Genomic DNA, 22,325 nt, shown 5'->3' with positions numbered 1-22,325 from the left:
TTTAATCCATTTTGCCATATTCCTGAGCTTTATTACTGTTGTGTAAACTTTATTTTCTCTCACACTGAGCCATGTTCCTATCTCTTAATCTCACTATTTCTCTTCCATCTAATCTTGCATAAGCACTCTTCTTTCTTAAGTCAGCTCACATTCTTTTTACCCTCTAACAAGAGTTTTATTTATTTTTCACCTTTTATAAACAATGGCTGGCTGGGCGAAATACCATGGTTATTGATGTACTTCTCCAATGGAACTCTGACCTGTTCACTATTTGTTTGTACTTTAAATCCAATAAAATACTCCGCCCCACCCATCTTACTCCGTTTTGCCTTCCCCCTGCCCCTGATCAGTTGAGTGAGGAATTTTATTTCATTTCTATTCCCCTACCCCCTTTCTCAACCTGGACTTTACCCTGTATTCTTATTAGTTTGCTTTCCCCAGCCTCTCAAAATCATTTTTCTTTACTGTAGACATCTCATATTCACTTTTTGCTTTTATACAACATTCTTATTCCTGTTCCCCTTTATTAAGCTTCAGTCAACTGTCGTTGCTATTGACCCTGCTGTGGTTGTTTGGCAATTTTCACCCTGTTGGTCTAATAGCTTTTCAATTTTACTTCAAACCTCATAGTATACTCTTCCCTCTTCTTACCCCCTTGTTCCTATCACCCCTTCATGTTTTATTTACATTTTAAATTTTGTTCTCTCCCTTTCTTTGCCCCAGTTCTATCCCTATTCTTATCAATTCTCCTTGTTCTTACCACTCAATAACATTTTCCCCTCATTTAGTCATCTCATATTCCCTTTGTCATAGCTTCTAATACTGTAATCTCTCTTCATCTTTATTAATCTTTGTGGTTGAGATTGCTGATGTGGTGGGGGAGGGTTCTTTTTGCTGGGGTAGGTTCAGTTGTCTGGTATACTGCTTTATTAACCAACACCTGTACAACAGCATACAAGACAAGGTGGGAGTTGTGATGAACAGTAAGTCCACTGGAGGGGAGAACCTACCAACAAAGGAGCCACCAACAAGAAAAACCCAACTACAACAAGACAGCCCACAAAAAATGGAAGAAAGAGCAACCCTAAAACATTCAGATAAGGATATCAAAGAGACTGCAACACTGAGTCCCACAGAACTCCTTCCACAGAAGTTCACTCTACAAAGATAGCTGGCAAAGCTGAGCATCTAGAATCACAAAACAAAAACAGTCTCTTAAATGAGGAGACCAAGAAAGAACCCACAATCAAAAGGAATAGAAAAATCCCCAGTAAAAGTGCTAAATGAAATGGAGGCAAGCAAACTATCAGACATAGCATTTAAAAAAAAAGGTTATAAAAATACTCAAGAAACTCAGTGACAACTAGAAGGAACCGAGGGGGCACTACAACAGCATGAAAAAGGAAATAGAAACTATAAACAAGAACCAGGAAGAAATTAAGAACGCAACATCTGAAATTAAAAATACACTAGAAGAAACTACAAACAGGCTGGATGAAGCAGAAGACCAAATTAGTGAGCTGGAAGACAAGGTAGAAAGAAATACCTACGCAGTGTAACAGCATGAAAAAAGACTCAGAAAATATGAGGAAAGCTTAAGGGAACTTCAGGACAACATTAAACGTAACAACATTCGAATAATAGGAATACCAGAAGGAGATGAAATGGAGCAAGGGATAGAAAACCTGTCTGAAAAAATAGTGACAGAAAACTTCTCTAACTTGGAAAGGGGAAAAGCCAAGCAAGTGCAGGAAGCACAGAGGGTCCCAAACAAGTTGAACCCAACTTGTTTGGGTTCTACTACTCTATGACACATCATAATTGAAATTCCAAGTTTTAAACACAAAGAGAGAATTTTAAAAGCAGTAAGGGAGAAACAGTAACATACAAAGGAGCTCCAATAAGGCTAGGAGCTGATTTTGCAACAGAAACAATACAAGCCAGAAGGGAATGGCAAGAAATATTCCAAGTAATGAAAAGCAAAGGCCTGCAACCAACTGCTAATACCCAGCAAGGCTGTCATTCAAATGGAAGGCAAAATAACGAGTTTCCCAGACAAAAGAAGGTTACAAAAATAAACCTACAGCAAACAAGCACTTTAAGATATGCTAAATGGACTGCTTTAAGAAGATGAAGGAATACAGTGAGAGAAAGGGGAACACAGATACAAAAGGAAAAATGGGAATGAATAAGTACCTTTCGGTAGTAACATTAAATGTAAATGGATTAAACGATCCAATCAAAAGACACAGGGTAGCTAAATGGATAAGAAAACATAATATGAATATATGTTGTCTACAAGAGACTGACCTCAGAACAAAAGACCTAGACAGACAGAAAGTGAAGGGTTGGGAAAAAATATTCCAAGCAAATTCACAGGAAAAAAGAAAAAAGCCAGAATAGTAATACTTACACAAAATAGATTTCAAAACAAGCCATAAAAAGAGACAAAGAAGGCCGTTTCATAATTGTAAAGGGACAAACCCATCAGGAAGCTATAAACATTATAAACATACATGCATCCAACATAGGAGCACCCAAACATATAAAGATGAAGTCTTGGAGGACTTCAAGAAAGGTATAAACAGCAATACACTTATACTAAGGGATTTTAACACCCCACTGTCAAAAATGGATAGATCATCCAATTAAAGTATCAACAAGGACACTGTGGCACTGAACTACACACTAGATAAAATGGGCTTAATCAATACATATGGAACCTTTCACCCCAAAAAAGCAATGTTACATTTCATGAAACATTTTCAAAGACAGACCGCATGACAGGACACAAAACAAGCCTCAACAAATTAAAGAAAACTGAAATCACATCAAGCATTTTCTTAGATCACAATGGTTGAAACTAGAAACCAAACTCAGGGAAAAACTCAAAAACAATCAAATACACGGACACTGAATAATATGTTACTAAACAATGCATGGGTAAACAATGAGATCAAGGAAGAATCAAAAAGTTTCTGGAATGAAAATGAACATACAACAACCCAAAACCTATGAGACACAGTGAAGGCATTCCTGACAGGGAAGTTTATAGTAATACAGGCCTACCTAAAAAAGACAGAAAAATTTCAACTAAACAACCTAACCCTACATCTATAAAAACCAGAGGAACATTAACAAACAAAATCCAGAGCAAGAGGAAGGAAATAATCAAGATCACAGTGGAATTAAATGACGTGGAGACTAAAAGAACAATTCTAAGGATCAAAAAAATCTAGGAGCTAGTTCTTTGAAAGCATAAACAAAATTAACAAGCCTTTCAGCAGAGTCATCAAGAAAAGAGAGATGATGCAAATAAAATCAGAAATGAAAGAGGGGAAATTACAACTGATACCACAGAAATACAAAGGAATGTTAAGAAATTACTATGAAAAACTGTATGCTAAGACATTTGAAAACCTGAGCAAAATAGACAAATTTCTAGAAACATATAATCCTCCAAGACTGAGTCAAGAAGAAGCAAAAAGCCTGAATAGACTGGTATCAGCTGGTGAAATTGAAGCAGTAATCAAAAAACTCCTGGCACACAAAAGCCCTGGGACAGATGCATTCACAGAGAATTTTACCAGTCATTTACAGAAGAGCTAACCTGATTCTTCTCAAACTATTCCAAAAAATCCAAGAAGAAGGAAGACTCCCAAATTCTTTTTATGAGGCCAGTATTATCCTAATTCTAAAACCAGATAAGGACACAACAAAAAAAGAAAACCACAGGCCAATATTGCTGATGAACATAGATGCTAAAATCCTGAAAAAATTGGCAAATTGGATCCAGTAATACATTAAAAAGATCACACACCATGATAAAGTGGGATTCATCCCAGGGATGAAAAGAAGGTTCAATATTCGCAAATCAGTAAATGTAATGCACCACATAAACAAGAGGAAAGACAAAAACCACATGATCATATCAATAGATTTTGAAAAAGCATTTGATAAAGTATAGCACCCATTTATGATAAAAACACTCAGCAAAGTGGGAGTAGAGGGAGCATACCTCACCATAATAATAATAAAGGCCATGTACAAGAAACCTACAGCCAACCTTATATTCAATGGGCAAAAACTAAAAGCTTTCCCACTAAGATCAGGAACAAGTCAAGGGTGTCCACTTTCACCACTTCTATTCAACATAGTACTGGGATTTCTAGCCAAAGCAATCAGACAAGAAAAAGAAATAAAAGGCACCCAAATTGGAAACAAGGAAGTAAAGCTGTCACTGTTTGCAGATGACATGATAGTGTACATAGAAGACACTGTTGACTGCACCAAAAAACTACCTGACCTAATAAATGAATTTGGGAAAATGGAAAGATATAAAGTCAACATTCAGAAATCGACGGCATTTTTGTATACCAACAATGAAATATCAGAAACAGAAATTAGAAAAAAAAGAAACAGTTATTAGAAAAAAATCCCATTTACTTTAGCAACAAGAAAAATAAAATACATAGGAATAAACTTAGCGAAGGAAGTAAAAGACCTGTACTCAGAAAACTACACATACACAACACTGAAGAAAGAAATTAAGGAAGACACAGATAAATGGAAGCATATTCCTGTGTTCATGGATTGTAAGAATTAACATCATCAAAATGTCCATACTATCCAAAGCAATCTATAGATTCAATGCAATTCCTATTAAAATACCAATGACATATTTCACAGATATAGGACAAATATTTCAAAATTTTATATGGAAACATAAACAACCCTGAATAGCCTCAGCAATTGAGAAAGTAAAAAGTAGGAGGGATCAAAATGCCTGATATCAAACTATATTATAAGGCCATTGTAATCAAAGCACAGTCTGGTACTGGCATAAGAACAGAAACAGACCAGTGGAACAGAACAGAGAGCCCAGAAATAAACCCATGTCAATACAGTTCAGTTAATATTTGACAAAGGGACCGGGAACATGTAGTAAAATGTAGTAAAAATAGCCTCTTCAATAAATGATGTTGGGAGATTTGGACAAGTACATGCAAAAAAATGAAACTAGATGACCAACTTATACCATACACAAAAGTAAACTTAAGATGCATAAAAGACAAATATAAATCATGACAACATAAAAGTCCTAGAGGAAAACATAGGTGGGAAAATATCAATATTGTATGTGTCAATATTTTCAAAGATATATCACCTAGGGCAAGGGATATAAAGGAAAGAATGAACAAATGGGACTACATCAAACTAAATAGCTTCTGCACAGCTAAAGATAACATCAACAAAGTGGCAAGGAAACCAACTATATGGGAAAACACATTTGCCAATGATACCTTGGACAAGGGTTTGATCTCTAAAATATATAAAGACCTCACGACTCCACACCAGGAAGACAAGCAATCCAATTAAAAAATGGGCAAATCACCTGATCAGATACTTCTCCAAGAAGGACATATAGAGGTCCCATAGACACATGAACAAATACTCAACATTACTAGCCACTAGAGATATGAAAATTAAAACAACAATGAGATACCAGTTCACACCAGTCAGAATGGCCATGATTTACAAATCACCAAACAACCAATGCTGGTGAGGTTGTGGAAAAAAGGGAACCCTAGTGCACTGTTTACATGAATGCAGGCTGGTGCAGCCACTGTGGAAAACAATATGGAAGTTCCTCAAAAAACCAAACATGGTGCACTGGCTGGTGTGGCTCAGTGGTTGAGTGCTGGCCTTTGAATCAAAGAGTCACTGGTTTGATTCCCAATGTAGGGCACAAACCGGGGTTGCCAGCCAGGTTGCCAGTAGGGGGCACATAAGAGGCAACCACACACTGATGTTTCTCTCCCTGTCTTTTCCCCCCTTTTCCATGTCTAAAACATAAATATATAAAATCTTTTCAAAATTATTTTAATTGTTGTTCAAGTACAATTTTCTGCCTTTTACCCCCATCCCAGTCCACCCCCCTCCCCCTCCCCTAAATAAATAAAATCTTAAAGAAAAAACCCCAACAAACTAAAGATGGAAATGTCTTTTGATCCAACTATCCCACTGCTGGGACTAAACCTAAGAATACTGAATCAACAATTCAAAAGAACCTATGCATCCCAATGTTCATAGCAGTGTTATTTACAATAGCCAAGAGCTTGAAACAGCCTAAGTGCACATCAGTAAATGAGAGGATCAAAAAATTGTGGTACATTTACACAATGGAATACTACTCAGCAAAAAGAAAGAACCCCTACGCTTCACGATAGCGTGGATGGAGCTGGAGAGCATTATGCTAAGTGAAATAAGCCAGGCAGTGAAAGACAAATACCATATGATCTCACCTGTAAGTGGAACCTAATCAACACAACAAACAAATATGCAAAATAGAACGTGAGACCTGGAAATAAAGAACAAACTAATAGTGACCATAGGGCAGGGGGAAGGGAGATAATTGAGAAAGAAGGGGAAGGGGCAAGCAAAGGAACAGGAATAGAGGACTGATGGACACGGACAATGGGGGTGACTGGCTGTGGTAGTTGGGTGGTAGGATGGGGTGAGCAATGGGGAAAAAGGTGGGACAACTGAACAATAAATAATAAAAAATTTTAAAAATATTTATTATAGAGCAATTTTTATTTTAAAAATTGCTAGCTTTAATTTATAGTCACCTCTTTTACAACTTTACTTCTTAACCCATACACTTGGTTACTTAGTTAAGTAATGCACACTAGAAACATTTATTGCTAAGGAAAAAACATACATACATTAAGGTTAAAATAAAAAGTAGGAAAATAATTTATTTTAATGTCAAAATTTCAAAATTTTGATTAGTTTAAACTTGTTTTTCATTTCCTATTAATTTATATTAGTTTCCACTTACCTAGAGAACTTTGAAATCTAAGTTTGTATTTATAATCTCTCTACTACACTCCTACGTATGTACTTTTTAAACAATAATTACAATGAAACTTCAAAGTCATCAATCTTCTGTGAATTCCAGATCCCACAGAACAAATTTATATGTTTTAGACATGTATCTTTTAAGGTGGCATATGCTAGTTTCCACAGTTGAAACTCATTTGAATAAGTTAAACTTACATTCTTCTTAAAACCAAAGTATGCACCAATAAATGTTAGAGGCACAGATATGCAGAACCAAAGGGCCAATATGGCAACCAGTGTTCCAAAAGGAATAGCTGCTGAAGATCCTTCTCCCCAGAGAATCAGATTCATTATAAAGAAGTCAGCAAATACAATCCTGAAAGACAAAATAGGCTTTTAAAGTAAAACTTGAGTTAGAAGCAAAATGAAATAGCAGCAATCATATGAATATAATATCACAATTTCTGTGTTACATACGAAGAAAGTAAAACTGCTGAGTCACGAGGTATGTGAATTTAAAACTTCAGTAGAAATTGCATAATTACTCTTCAGATTCGTTTCGCCTGACTTAAATTCCTGCGAGCAGCTACTGAAAGTTGTCGCTATATATTTTCATTATGCCAGAGATTGTCAGATTTGTTGTTTTAATTTTCATTTCCTATTGACAACTGCATCTGAGTATCCTGTATTTGTTGGCTTCTAAGGTCTTACCTTTTGTGACTTACTGGTTACATCCACTGCTTATTTTGTCATTTCCATTGCATGATTTTTAGAAAGTCACATATGTCAGCTATTCCTACACTCCATCAACTAACTCCTTGTTAAGTATCTTGTTCTCCCAGTTTATGGCTTTTGATGAACCCAAACATTTGAATATGTGTACTTTATTTCCTTTCAGTCTTTCTTCTATGAGTACATTTTCAAAAACATGACTGTAATCTTACTATGATCACTTCTATGTAACCTGCATAGTTTTTAATGTTACCAAAGTCATCAATTTTTTTCCCTTTATCCTTTGGGTAACTTGTTCAAGAGAAGAAAGCCTTTCCTAAACTGGGATCATGAAGATACTCTTCTGTATCATCATCTAATTATTATACCTGTTAGAATACATTTTGATTTTAATCCACCTAGAACTGATTCCATGTGTGTGAGATAAGAATAGAATTTTTCTCCCTTCATCTAGCATGCTTCCATGTATACATGGTCTATTTCTGTGTTCTCTGTCCTGCTAGCCATGGGCCATTTCCAAACTCCTTCACCATACTAAGTTTTCTTATCAAGTATCATGGCAAATTTGTATCTCTTACTAGTTAAGCAATGTAGACTGGCCATAATATGGATTATGCCTATTTTGAGGAGTTATTTCAGGATATTATAAAGGTTTTCTGTTGCTAATACTCCTGTAAGTAGATTCCTGTTCCCACAAAACTACCATTAGCATTCAAATATGTTATTTGCTATTGGCGGTATTCATGATCTTGTAATAATAGCTGACATCTAGCCATTTTGCCAAACTCTTATTAACTCTACAAATTTTATATAGCTGAAATTTGTTGATGTTCTCTGTATACAATATGCCACCAATAATATGATCTCCAACTTTTGAAATGTATTCCTTGTTTCATGCTAAACTGAAGCCATAAAAGTGATGTAATGAAAGTATCTCTAGTGTTTCATCATTAAATGATTGTTGGATTTTAAATAGAGATGAGAATTTTATTAATACAAGAAACCATTTTCCTCTCCATTAAATGCTTTTCTTAAATGTGTTTTTTAAAAAAGATTTTATTTATTTATTTTTAGACAGAGGAGAAGGGAGGGAGAAAGAGAGGAAGAGAAACATCAATATGTGGTTGCCTCTCAAGTGCCCTGCACCAGAGAACCTGGCCCGCAACTCAGGAATGTGCCCTAACTGGGAATTGAACCAGCGACTGTTTGGTTCATAGGCCAGCGCTCAGTCCACTGAGCCACACCATCCAGGGCTCTCCATTAAATTCTTTTTTGAAAATTTTTTTTAATTTTTATTTATTTATTTTTAGAGAGGGGGGAAGGGAAGGAGAAAGAGAGGGAGAGAAACACTGATGTGTGGTGAAAGACCATCAATTGGTTGCATCTCGCATGCCTCCAACTGGGGACCTGGCCCACAACCCAGGCATGTGCCCTTACCTAGAACTGAACTGGCAACCTTTTGGTTCACAGGCTGGCACTCAATCCATTGAGACACACCAGCCAGGCCATTAAATTCTTTTTAAATCTGGAAACAACGTTTAATATTATCAAATGCCATTTTGTTGTGTCTACTATAATAATTATATGCAGGTGTTTATCTGTATAAAATCATATGAATCAATTTCATAGTATTAAAACATCCTTTTCCTAGGTGAACACCAATTTCCCTCTCTCCAGGAACTTGGGTTGTTGGCTCTCTCTATCCCTCTGCTTACCTTACCATCCTACTGGTGAACACCTACTTTTGAAGTAAATGAAGATCAGAGAAGGGCTGTTCAGAGACATAAAGGAACAGCCATAGGACAATTTCTACAAAGCCAAAAAAGGAAGGAGTTTCAAGGAGAAGGTATTCCAATGTTAGACAATGTAGACAGGTAAAGATAGTGAAAATAATTTCTAGATTTGAAAATAACATCACTAGTAATCTTCAAGAGAAGTTCACTAAAATGACAGAAGAAAAAAAGACAGGATGGCATGGGTTTACCCTGTAAATGATTGTTGAGAAAACAGAGTAAGGAAGTGTAGACTATTTTTTCAAGGAATTTTGTTGGGAATGGAAAAAAAAAATAAGATAGGAGACAGCTCTTTTGGGATGTGGGAGACTTAAGCATATGTGTAGGAGTGAGATGAAACACATGAACAGAACACAAAGAAAGGGAGACATGAAAGATGTCAGAGATTGGGGGGACATTTGAAAGTCAAGATTCTGAAGCAAATCATGACTGACAGTCTTGGTAAAAAGGGACACTTTCTGAGTTGATAGCAAAAGGATAGAGGACAAAAGATACAGTTAGAGAAAAGCACAAAAATTTGAATAGAACATGAAAGGTTGAGTCTTCAGGAGAGGTAAAAATCTGAGATTATTATCCCAAATGTTTATTAAAATTTCAGCTACTGTGCCCTGGCTGATGTAGCTCAGTAGATTGAGCATGGGCCTGTGAACCAAAGGGTCACTGGTTCGATTCCTACTAAGGACACATGCCTGGGTCGTGGGTCAGGTTCTCAGTAAGGGTTGTGTGAGAGGCAAACACACACTGACGTTTCTCTCCTTCTAAAATAAATAAATAAATAAATAAAATCTTGTAAAAATTTTTTTGGCTATTATAATTCTTTCATTACTGGCCTGCAATGAAACAGTCCTGGACTCCAGATTTAACTTTTGGCCTGTGTTATTGCTGCTGACCAGAGGCTACTTCTTGCCTCCCATGGGGAGAATTTGGTGAGTTGGGAAAAGTGGGTTCTATTTTTAGGATTACATGTACATCAGATACTTGGTATCAGAGGCTATTCTCCAAAGAGACATGTTGTGTTGTTTTTTTTTAATTTAATTTTATTTTAATTGTTGTTCAAGTATAGTTTTCTGTCTTTTACTCCTATCTCAGCCCACCCCATCTGCCCTCCCCACCTCTTTCCCATTTCCACCCCCCTTGTTTTTGTCCACGTGGGACATGTTTTTTTTTAATGCAGTGGTTTTTAAATTTTTCAAAAAAATTTTATGTGTTTACTTATCGAATAAACTTTAAAATGCAGCAATCCTTTCGATAAAAATCTGAAAATATAACCTGCCTGACTGATATTAGGTGAGGATTCCTTTCTACGGCCATGTCTATAGCTTTAAATGAAGTATATAAGCCATTTACATTTAAGGTGGTAACTAACAGATATGTTTTTAGTGCATTTTTACTGTTTGACAATTTTCCTTTATTTTTTTCCCTTTCTAAACAAAAGACAGAGGGTAGCTAAGTGGATAAAAAAACAAGACCCATATACACGTTGCCTCCAAGAGTCCCACCTCAGATTGCAAGATACACAACAACTAAAAGTAAAAGATATTTCATGCAAATGGAAAGAAAAAAAGCTGGAGTAGCAATAGTTATATCCTACAAAATAGACTTTAAAATCAAGGGAAAGAAGGACACTATATAATAGTTAAGGGAACAATCCAACCAGAGGATATAACCCTATAAACATTTATACACGCAACACAGGAGCATCTAAATATGTAAAGCAAATCTTGATGGACATAAAGGGAAAGAGACTGACAGAAAAACAACCAACACTCCAGGATTTGAACACGCCATCAACGTCAATGGACGGATCCTCCAGACAGAAAATCAACAAGGAGAGAGAGGCCTTAAACACACTAGATTAAATGGATTTAACTGATGTCTTCAGAGCATCTCATCCCAAAAGATATTACATACTTCTCAAGTGCAGATGGTACGTTTTCTAGGATAGACCACATGTTAGGACACAAAACAGTCTCAATAAATCTAAGAAGACTGAAATCATATCAAGCATCTTCTCTGACCACAATGCTATGAAACTAGAAATCAATCATAAGAACACTGAAAAACACAAAGACATGGAAGTTAAATAACATGTTATTAAACAATGAATGGGTCAACAATGAATCAAGGAAGAAATCAAAAGATACCTTGAAACAAATGAAAATGAGAACACACAATCCACCATCTGTGGGACACACGGAAAACAATCCTAAGAGGGAAACTCGTAACATTACAGGCTTATCTCAAAAAAACAAGGAAAAGCTCAAATAAACAATCTCAGTTTATACTTAAAGGGACTGGAAAAAAGAATGATAGAGCCCCAAGTGAGTAGAAGGAAGAAAATGATAAAGATAGAGCAGAAGTAAATGAAAGAGTCCTAAAACAACAACAACAAAAGATCGATGAATCCAAGAGCTGGTTCTTTGAAAAGATAAACAAGAATTGACAGACCTTTAACTGGATTCATCAACAAAAAAGTAAACAAAATCAGAAATGAAAAAGGAGAAATAACAACTGACACCAAAGTAATACAAAGGACTGTAAGAAAATATTATGAACAAGGACATGCCAACAAACTGGACAACCTGGATGAAATGGATAAATTCCAAACATACACTCTTCCAAAACTAAATCAGGAAGAATCAGAGAATCTGAATAGACAGATCACACCAAGTGACACTGCAGCAGTAATCAAAAACTCCCAACAAACAAAAGCCCTGACCAGATGGCCCCACAGGGAAATTTTACCAAACATTCTGGGAAGAACTAACAACTCAGCTTCACAAACTATTTCAAAAAATTCAGGAGGAGGGAAGGCTCCCAAGCTCATTTTACGAGGCCTGCATTATCCTAATTCCAAAACCAGATAAAGACATTACAACAAAAGAAAATTATAGGCAATATCCCTGATGAACACAGATGCTAAAATCCTCAACAAAATATTAGCAAACCAAATACAGCAATGCATCAAAAGATCATACACGGTGATCAAGTGGGATTTATTCCTGGGATGCAAGGTTGGCACAACATTTGCAAATCAATAAATGTTTTTCACCACATAAACAAAATAAAGGATAAAAACCACCTGATCAAATCAGTAGGTGCAGAAAAAAGCATTTAACAAAATCCAGCACCCATTTATGATAGAAACTCTCAGCAAAGTGGGAATAGAGGAAACATACCTAAACATAACAAAGGCCACATATGACAAACACAATACCACCATCACATTCAATGGGCAAAACCTATGAGTGCTCCCCTTAAGATCAAGAACAAGACAGGGATGTCTGCTTTTACCTCTCTTATTCAACATAGTACTGGAAGTCCTAGCCAGAGCAATCACACAAGAAGAAGAAATAAAAGGCATCCAAATTGGAAAGGAAGAAGTAAAACTGACTTTATTCACAGATGACATGCTACTGCACAGAGGGAACCCCAAAGATTCCACCAAGAAACTACTAGGACTGATAAGTAAATTCAGCAAAGAAACGGGATACAAAATTAATATCCAGAAATCAGCTGCATTTTTATATGCCAACACAATTTCCCTAACAGAAAGGGAAATTACCACCCAAAGCAATCAATAGATTCAACTCAATACCTATCAAGATTCTGATGATGTATTTCCCAGAACTAGAACAAATATTTCAAAAATTTATATGGAACCACAAAAGGCCCCATTGTAGCAACAGCGATACTGAGAAAGAATATCAAAGTTGGAGGAATCACACTACATAATATTAAACTATACTATGAAGCCATAGTAATCAAAACATCATAGTATTGGCATAAAAACAGACACATAGATCAATGCAATAAAAGAGAGAACCCAGAAATAAGCCCACACATTTATAGTCAACTAATATTCAACAGACAAAGTAAGCACATACAATAGGCTCAAGACAGTTTATTCAACAAAGTGTTGGGAAAATTGGACAAATATATGTAGAAAAATGAAACTAGGCCACCTTTTTAAACCACACACAAGAATAAATTCAAAATCAATCAAAAACTTAAATGCTAGACCCAAACCCTTAAAAACTGTAGAAGAATACATAGGTAGCTAAATACCGTACACTGCTCACAACAATGTTTCACTGGATATATCTCCCCAGGCAAGGGAGACAAAAGAAAAAATAAACAAATGGGGCCACATCAAACTAAAAAAGTTTTTACAAAGCAAAGAATACATCAATAAAATAAAAAGACAACCCACAGAATAGGAGAACATATTCACCAACACACCTCTTAAGGGGTTAATATATAAAATGTATAAAGAACTTAAAAACTCAACACCAAAAAAACTCCTCCAAAAGACCCCAAACAATCCAATTAAAAAATGAGCAAAGGACCTGAATAGACATTTCTCCATAAAGGACCAATAGATGGTCCATAGATGGCCAATGGACATATGAAACGATGCTCAACCTCATTAGTCAATAGAGAAATGCAAATTAAAACCACAATGAGATATCTCACATTTGTCAGAATGATTATCATCAATAAATAAAAAAAACAAGTGCTGTTAAGAATGTAGAGAAAGGGGAACCCTTTTGCACTGTTGGTAGGAATGCAGACTGGTGCACCAACTGTGCAAAGCAGTATGGAGATACCTCAAAAAATTAGAAATGGACATGCCTTTTGAGCCGGCAATCCCACATTTGGCAATATATCTGAAGGAACCCAAAACACTAGTTCCAAAGAACATAAGCACCCCTATGTTCATTGCAACATTATTAACAATCACCAAGATTTAGAAGCAGCCCAAGTGTTCTCCATCAGTAGATGACTAGGTAAAACAAATATGGGACATGTACACAATGGAATACTACTTGGCTATAAAAAAGAAAATGCTACCCTTTTCGACAGTATGATGGACCAGGAGAACATTATGCTAAGTGAAATAAGCCAGTCAGAGAAAGACAAATACTGTATGATTTCACTTGTATGTAGAATCTAATGAACAAACTGAACTAACAGGCAAAATAGAGAGAGACTCATATATAGAGAGCAGGATGACAGGGCAGGGGTTTGGCGTTAGGGTTGGTTAGGTGGGTGGAGGGACTGAGCAAAAGGAGAAAGGACTCATGGACATGGACAATAGTGTTGTTATTGTGGGGCTTAGGGAGATATAAGGGAATGAAATGGTAATGGAAAAAACACAACTACGATTAAAACAAAACACAGCATACCCAATAACATGCCAGACTAACATCTACAGATTAATGTACAGACTTTTTAAAATGGAACATAAAAACTTTCCATACCTAGAGGTACTTTTCCCAAATAAAACATGTAGTAGTCATTCTGTAAATGTTTATTAAATATTCATTTTTCAGCATTTAAACAAAGTCAATTCTTCAGTACATAGTTTAGAGACAAATAATGTTAAAGGCTTAAGGGATTAAAAATTTGAGAACTACCATATAACTATGTTAACAAAGTTATTATGGAAAAATTCACTTACCCAGGACAAAGAAAAGAGGTCAATAAAACATTTGTTTTCCACTTCTCACCTCCAAAGGCTGTAGAAGAAAACAAAATGGCATATATACAGACTTTCTTCACATCAATACTCCAGGTCTGGCAATGGACAAACTGTCAGACAGCAATGGGTGCCTATCTGCAGAAAATGACACTAGCAAATGATATATTACTTAATCAACTGATCCAAATCAGAGATGCACATCACAGAACTGCCCTGGGTAAGTGCTGCTCTCAAGATTATTGCTTCAGTATAAAATAAACCTAGTATCAAAGGAAAGTGATCCATAGTAGTTTTTTTTTCTATTCTTTTTTCTACCTCAAAATAAAACAAACCCTTACATTCTGAGCCAGTGTCAATAATGGGACTCAGTAGTGAAAGGGCACATTGGAGATCCTCGTTTATCTTGTGGTCAGTCTCAGAATTTGTTATAAAACCAAGAACTCTAAATTCTGGTAGGATGAGGGTGGGGATGGAGAGATCAATGTGTCAGATCAGTTGGTTAAGAGAAGACAGGTTATGACCACTTGACAGAACACATTTGTTTGTGAACATTTTACTCTCCGTTGCTCCTTTCCTCTCCATTTTTTTTTCCCAGTTAAAAAGAAAAACCTCAGGTATATAGACTAAAAAATAAAGAACTCCTCTATTCCCAGTTTAAAAATAGGAGATGAAATTGGCTGAGACCTGAGAACAACTTTAAATTGTTTAAAAAAGTGTTAACATAGTTCATAAGCAAGTACCATTTGCCCTAGATGACAATTTTATATATAATTTGAAGTCACAGGATTATTGATAAAGAGACTTTTGTGAAATTATTAATTTGGGTTTAATATAATTCCAATCAGAAAACAAATAATATTTTTGAAACTTTAGAAATGAATCTATATAATGAAGTATTTTGTGACTGGGGCCATGTAGCACCTCTCAGAATATTCTACCTGATTAATATGCTATTTAATCTGTACCTGAGAGATCTTAAGAATGAAGAGGAGTTAAAGGGGGATTTGTCTGAGATGAGGGAGTATGGATTGGAACTTCATGCAGAGGGAACAACATGTAGAAAGATCCTTTGGAAAGTGTAAAGGTCCACTACCTGACTGAAGAACTGAAAGAAAGTCAGCATAGCTGAAACAGTAAAAAATGGGGAGCTTATGCACAGGCAGGGGTCCAACTATATCTCGCATGTATTAAATACATATGACTACCCTAATTATGTGTCCTTCAGTACAGGATGAAAGAAAAAAAAAGACCTGAAAAATTCACAGAAATTAAACACACTTACATGCACATACATATAGGACTTCATATACTGAGGAGAAAATTCTATCAGACGTCTAGGCAACACGTTAAAACCACCTATGTAGCCCTACTGTTTCATGTTTTAGCTCGAGCCTTATTTACACTAACTCTAGCTCTGTCCTATCTCCTTGGCACTAACTCACAGATTACCTATGGGACCATCTCAGTGGATTTCAGGATTCCTAAATGAGGCAAACTTGGGCAATCACTGACCCTGGCAAAGCTGCTTTCCAAGTCATCTAATCATAACCCATCCTTTTTCCCACTAAACTCTATTTTTTGAAAGCAAGAATACAAGAGATTGCAACTATGTTACAAAATCACCTTACTTCAGGGCTCTTTAAAATAGTGAGATCTTAGTTTACTTTAAATAGTTTATCTTTATAAATATTAAATTGATATAAGTATGATTTCTCATGTATAAGAAAAGATATTCCTTTATATATTACTTCAGTGAATAAATTGGTGATATCCTTTTGTAGATTTCTTCCTTTATTTGTCTACATATGTTTCCATGAATGTAGCAAATCTAAGTTGTTCATGTGACCTTGTTAAAGTCAAAATTAAACAAACCAAAAAAAAAAAAAAGACAGGGGTTGGTGGACAAATAACACCTAAATTTGCTTATTTCACTGTATTTTTGAAAAAAACAAATTTAGGGATAGTCATCCACTTCACAAGCTTCTTTTAAGTAAGAATATACACCAATAATACATATTGTTTAAGGAGTATCAACAACCAGACATCAAGGCTCAGAGGCACTGAAGTAACAGATTAGATTCCTGATCTGGCACCCAGCTGGCTGGCTTTTACTTACACTTATAGAATCTGGCAGCGACATAGCCTGCAGGTGTGCCCAACAGCACCCACAGGACCACAGCACAGGTCATCAGTGCTCCTCTGTTGGCAGGTGACAAAAATCCCAGGCAAGCAAAAACTAAGAAAAAAGTAATTTAAAGTTACAAGTTTTATTTCGTTTCCTTTGTTGTAAAGTGATATAAGACCCTACTCTTTAAAAGTAATGAACACAACTTCCTGAAAATACACTATCTTACCATGCAGCCACACTGAATCTCAGTAATATTTAAGATACTGCATCAACAGGATTACATATAAGGCAGCCTCCACTTGGGAGGTTTCTTGTCAGGGTCTGTAAGGCCTCACTTTTCCTGTTATCAGAGGAGACTGACCAGATGCTCCTGAGGGCTTTCAGCTCTTCTAAGATTCAAATACAGCTTTTAAAATTAACATCGATAAAAATATACCAACTATGAAATAGTATCACTCTTTCTTCCTTTTAAAAGGTCCTCTGGGCTGAAAAAACCTTATAACATTCAAACATGAGACAAAACAGAACCTAATCAAAGAATAAAATAGGAAAAAAAAGATTTCATAGTACCGTTAGCTTTCTGAACATAAGTTATTGAAAGACTTGATCAATGACTCAGGGGAATTCTGCCTCCTACCCTTATTTAGTTGGTTAGATTTATCTGTTCTTCTCTATATAACCCTCTCTATTAATAAAAATAAAAATATAATCTTATATTTCTAGAGACTTCTAACTTTAAGCTAGGACTCAGAAATTATGATTTGCACAGAAAGTCAAGCGGCTTTCTAATTCCAGGAGCAAGAAACTTCCTGGTGTTTCTTCTGGGATGTATATAACCAAGCACATACCCATGCACACCTCTGATCAGCATAGAGGGGCAAGAGGAGAAACTCATGATCAGCAGGAAGGCAGAAAAACAATCACGGTAACATTAGATGTACTAGAATTTCAGCTAAGATGCACTGCCTTCCCCCATCCCCGACCCTCCAGGCCTGAGAAATGGACTGTTCTGAAACATTTCCTGTCCTAGGCTCTCTGAAACTTTCCTTCCTCATAAATTCATTTCATAGCTGATCCCAGCAAAGTCCAGATGGTGGTAGAAGGCAGCTCCAAATAAAATTTTAAAGAATTTTATCCTCAAGCATCCATTCTGCTCTAATGCCACCCTGGCTCCTTGGGAGTCCAGTGCCTTCAGGCTATCCTCTGGCTGTGTGCAGGTTTTCTTCATGACCTCTCCCATACTATCTTCTCCAGTGTACTATACTTACTAATTATAGCCCCACTCATCACAACTGCATCTTTTTATCTAAATAAATATATATGTCCTAGTTAATCTTCATGTTAGTCTTCAAATTAAACCTGGAGGTGTTACTCAGTAGTTCCCAAACTTATTCAGGTGCCAGACATTTCAAAGTGGTAAATCTCTTTGTAAAGTATTATGTAGTTAATTCCATCATAAAAAATTTAGAGTTTTACTAACAGAAAGTGACTTTACTATTATATATTTAATAAATATCAAGCATAAGAAATGTTCACTAAAAATTACTAAAAGGTCAGTGGTTTCTGAATTCATCCAGTAATATTCATTTGTTATTGTTCATCACTAGCAGGCATCAATGGAGGGGGCAAAAAAAGCAAAATTTAGGAAACCCATTATAGCAGAGGAGTAATTGGAAGCTACACTAACCTCCTCCCAGGACCAATCTGGATTACAATTAAATTGTAGAGATATCACTCTGAATAACCAACTGAGAACTAGCTGGAGAGAAACCTGTAACCAAGGAGAGACAGAAGAAACCAGTTCACCACAACATGACTGGTAGGAAGTGAGGAGGCGTGAGAGGGCTAGTGGGCTCACATGGGTGGCAGCTGAAGTTCCAGAGGGATATTTCAGCAGCTGGGGAGTTCTTCCTGAGAAGTGTGCTGTCTAAACCCCAAACTGGGCTTCCCAGGCTACAGCACCAGAGGCAAGAAAATAATCCAGGTAACATCCTGAAGTGAAAAGCAGCACAGGTTTCTGTCTGCCAGGGAGACATGGCCTCTGAGAGCCTCCAAAGGGGCACAAAATTTCATTTGCAGCCACTTACCCTGGGCTCCGGGAAAGTGCATTAAAGATGCATGAGGAGAACCTGGGGCTGGTAGCTCTTGGAACTGACCTGAAGGAACAGCTATAGGATCCCTGTGCTGAGTCATTCCCCATACTGCAGAGGCCAGAAAGCTAGTGCTTTCTCAGACCAAAGCACTACCCTCCAAGTGGCATCGGCCTGAGGGGAACCAATAACTCCATCCTGTGGAACTTAAACCGGCCATATTACAGTTTGGCTATATGGTGGATTAAGTTTAACAAATGAGGCAGCTCTCTGGGAGCTCTGAGACTTTAGCTGACCTGGTGCTGGTAAAAGTGTGCAGCCTCGTTCTTTCTGTACATGCCCAGGCCTAGCAGAGGAAGCCACAAACTGTGGATTGCTGTTAGCTCCGAACAAGTTGGCCAGGGCAATAAATAAAAAAAACAAGTGCTGTTAAGAATGTAGAGAAGGGGAACCCTTTTGCACTGTTGGTAGGAATGCAGATTGGTGCACCAACTGTGCAAAGCAGTATGGAGATACCTCAAAAAATTAGAAATGGACATGCCTTTTGAGCCGGCAATCCCACATTTGGCAATATATCTGAAGGAACCCAAAACACTAGTTCCAAAGAACATAAGCACCCCTATGTTCATTACAACATTATTAACAATCACCAAGATTTAGAAGCAGCCCAAGTGTTCTCCATCAGTAGATGACTAGGTAAAACAAATATGGGACATGTACACAATGGAATACTACTTGGCTATAAAAAAGAAAATGCTACCCTTTTCGACAGTATGATGGACCAGGAGAACATTATGCTAAGTGAAATAAGCCAGTCAGAGAAAGACAAATACTGTATGATTTCACTTGTATGTAGAATCTAATGAACAAACTGAACTAACAGGCAAAATAGAGAGAGACTCATATATAGAGAGCAGGATGACAGGGCAGGGGTTTGGCGTTAGGGTTGGTTAGGTGGGTGGAGGGATTGAGCAAAAGGAGAAAGGACTCATGGATATGGACAGTAGTGTTGTTATTGTGGGGCTTAGGGAGATATAAGGGAACGAAATGGTAATGGAAAAAAAATAAACTTTCAGAAACTAACTAAATAAATAAATGCAAAATTTAGAAAATTTTATTCATAAACTTTTTTTTTCCTCTTAAAATTAGGAAAACTGGAAGACCATGGAAATAATGTGTCCCCAGAGAGTAGTTAACAGAACCACTCCTGTGGCCAATCTATAACTCAAGCTTCCTGTCCTACCCACTCTTCTTTTATCTTTGAAGGCAAGAATGTCTTGGCTTCCTAGTTATACTGCTGCTGGTGGAGTGGGATTGTCAACCTGTGTAACCCTGGTTCTGAGCTGCCCAGACTCAGACCCATATAGTGTTTCAGGACTCAGTTCTCTCTAGCTCCCATGCTGCTGTGACAAAGGCTCAGTCACTATGCAGATGAAAAGAGATATGAAGAATCAGTTCTTAATCCTACCTCCAGTCGAGTACAGCCAGAACACAAATTTGGAAGCCAAAAACCTCTTACACACAAACTAACCTAGCCATCTCACTTAGGAAAACTGGTTTTCAAATAATTATTTAGAAAAATATTTTCTATTTAATTTGCACTTAACACTTACACAGAGTCACAAATGTCATAATTAAAATCTGTGTTCCTGATCCTAGAAAGACTGATAACAGCATCCCTTTTCTTGGAGGACGGAATATATCGCCATGAACTAGTTTCCAGCCAAATTCTTCCTGGGCATCCTCCTAAAAAAGGGAATGAAATCATTTGTCATGTCACCAAGAAAACTACCTAGTTTATTCATTTATACAGAAATACTTTAAAAAACTTACAAATGTTAATATTTATTTCAATTTTGAAGCATAAAGCTTGCATAGAGTTTTATGGTTTTCCTGAACTGTTTTTAAAGGAATGCTATGTGTTAAAGTCTGTAAGCATAATTATAGAGAAATCTGGAAGGAAATACAAAGATAATGTGATACCTACCCCTAGTTCTACTCTAAAGCTTTATGATCCAACTTAATGTCCTAATTTTTAATCACAGTCTATCCTTTTCAACCTACACTCATTAATTTCCAAAGTAAATTAGGTCTCATAGCCACTTTGCTGGTACAAAACACTTTCACATACAATGGGAATGAGAGGCTACCTGGTCATTTACAAAGAATGTACAAATTGAAGTTTTATTAAAAGTACAAGGGCTCTAAGTGGAGTAAATACAATTATATTTGGGATTGACTTCAAAATAACTGAGGTGGGGGGAGCAGGTGCGATTCTGTAGATAAAACTGAATATGAGTTGGTAACTACTGCAGCAAGGTAATAGGCATACTAATCTCCTTGTTAGTATGAATGTGTTGAAAATGTAAGGAGAAAAATATATGCACCCCTTCTTTTAGGTGAGGCAATATATTAAATAGACAAGGAACCATTTCTGATTATTTTCTTTTTAAATATACTAAAACATTCAAAGAATGTAAGAAAATGAAGTTTTCATTAGAGAGCCAGGTCTCCTTTCCTGAAGCAAACAAATGTGCCCAGTTTCTTATTATACTCACAGAGATATTCTACCTATATTTAAGTAAATGCATGAATACTGATAAATGCATGAATACTAATAATATCATGGAACTACTTCCACATCTGTATATATAGAGTTGCCACATTCTTTTTAATGATTATGTAGTATTCCACTATATAAATATTCCATAACTAAAATCTTCTATTATGAACATATTATGAACATACATTTATTATTTAAGATAAAAAATAACAATAATAGTAAAATCCCTTGTATCTAGATCAGTTTCTACAAATGAAATTGTTGAGTCAAACTACATTAGAAACTAATATTGCCAAACTGCCTTCCATTAAGTTATAACAATTTACTTTTTCATAAACTATATATCAAAATATTCTTGTCCTCAATGCCCCAACACATTATTATATCAAACATTTAAATTTCTGCCAATGCACCAGGTGAACAATCTTGCATTGCAGTTTTAATTTGCATGTCTCTTATTTAGGAATGATGTATCTTTTTATATGTTTCAGAGCCACTTGTATTTCTTCTTTATGGATTTTTCTCATGTACCTTGACTCATTTCTTACTGAATGGTTGACTACTTTCTTAATGACTTTAGGATTTTTTTATTTAGCAAGAAGTTAAACAATTTGTATGTGACAGGTATTAAAACATTTTCACATTTAAAATTTATCTTTTTATTTAATGGTATTTTTTGCTATTCAGA

The 22,325-nt window shown here is 36.2% G+C and overlaps 1 protein-coding gene across 3 annotated transcripts in view; it reads right to left on the bottom strand.

Moving 5' to 3' along the window:
• Window positions 1–22,325, bottom strand: part of TM9SF2 (transmembrane 9 superfamily member 2) — an 84,293-nt gene that overhangs the window by 12,441 nt on the left and 49,527 nt on the right. For all 3 annotated transcript variants that reach the window (XR_004899896.1, XM_028526298.2, XM_036011409.1), the window contains exons 10-13: window positions 20,688–20,820; window positions 16,973–17,092; window positions 14,836–14,893; window positions 7,063–7,222 (exon numbers count right to left, since the gene is read on the bottom strand). Coding sequence is in view for 2 of the 3 variants with exons in the window: in XM_028526298.2 (XP_028382099.1) it covers window positions 7,063–7,222; window positions 14,836–14,893; window positions 16,973–17,092; window positions 20,688–20,820 (471 nt within the window). In the remaining variant the exon portion in view is untranslated. The remainder of the gene's footprint in view (window positions 1–7,062; window positions 7,223–14,835; window positions 14,894–16,972; window positions 17,093–20,687; window positions 20,821–22,325) is intronic.

Source organism: Phyllostomus discolor, chromosome 11 (genome assembly GCF_004126475.2).
Source record: "Phyllostomus discolor isolate MPI-MPIP mPhyDis1 chromosome 11, mPhyDis1.pri.v3, whole genome shotgun sequence".
In the NCBI taxonomy this organism is placed as follows: Eukaryota; Metazoa; Chordata; class Mammalia; order Chiroptera; family Phyllostomidae; genus Phyllostomus; species Phyllostomus discolor.
Note: the sequence above shows the minus strand (reverse complement) of the source record. Positions and strands in the feature narration are given on the sequence as shown.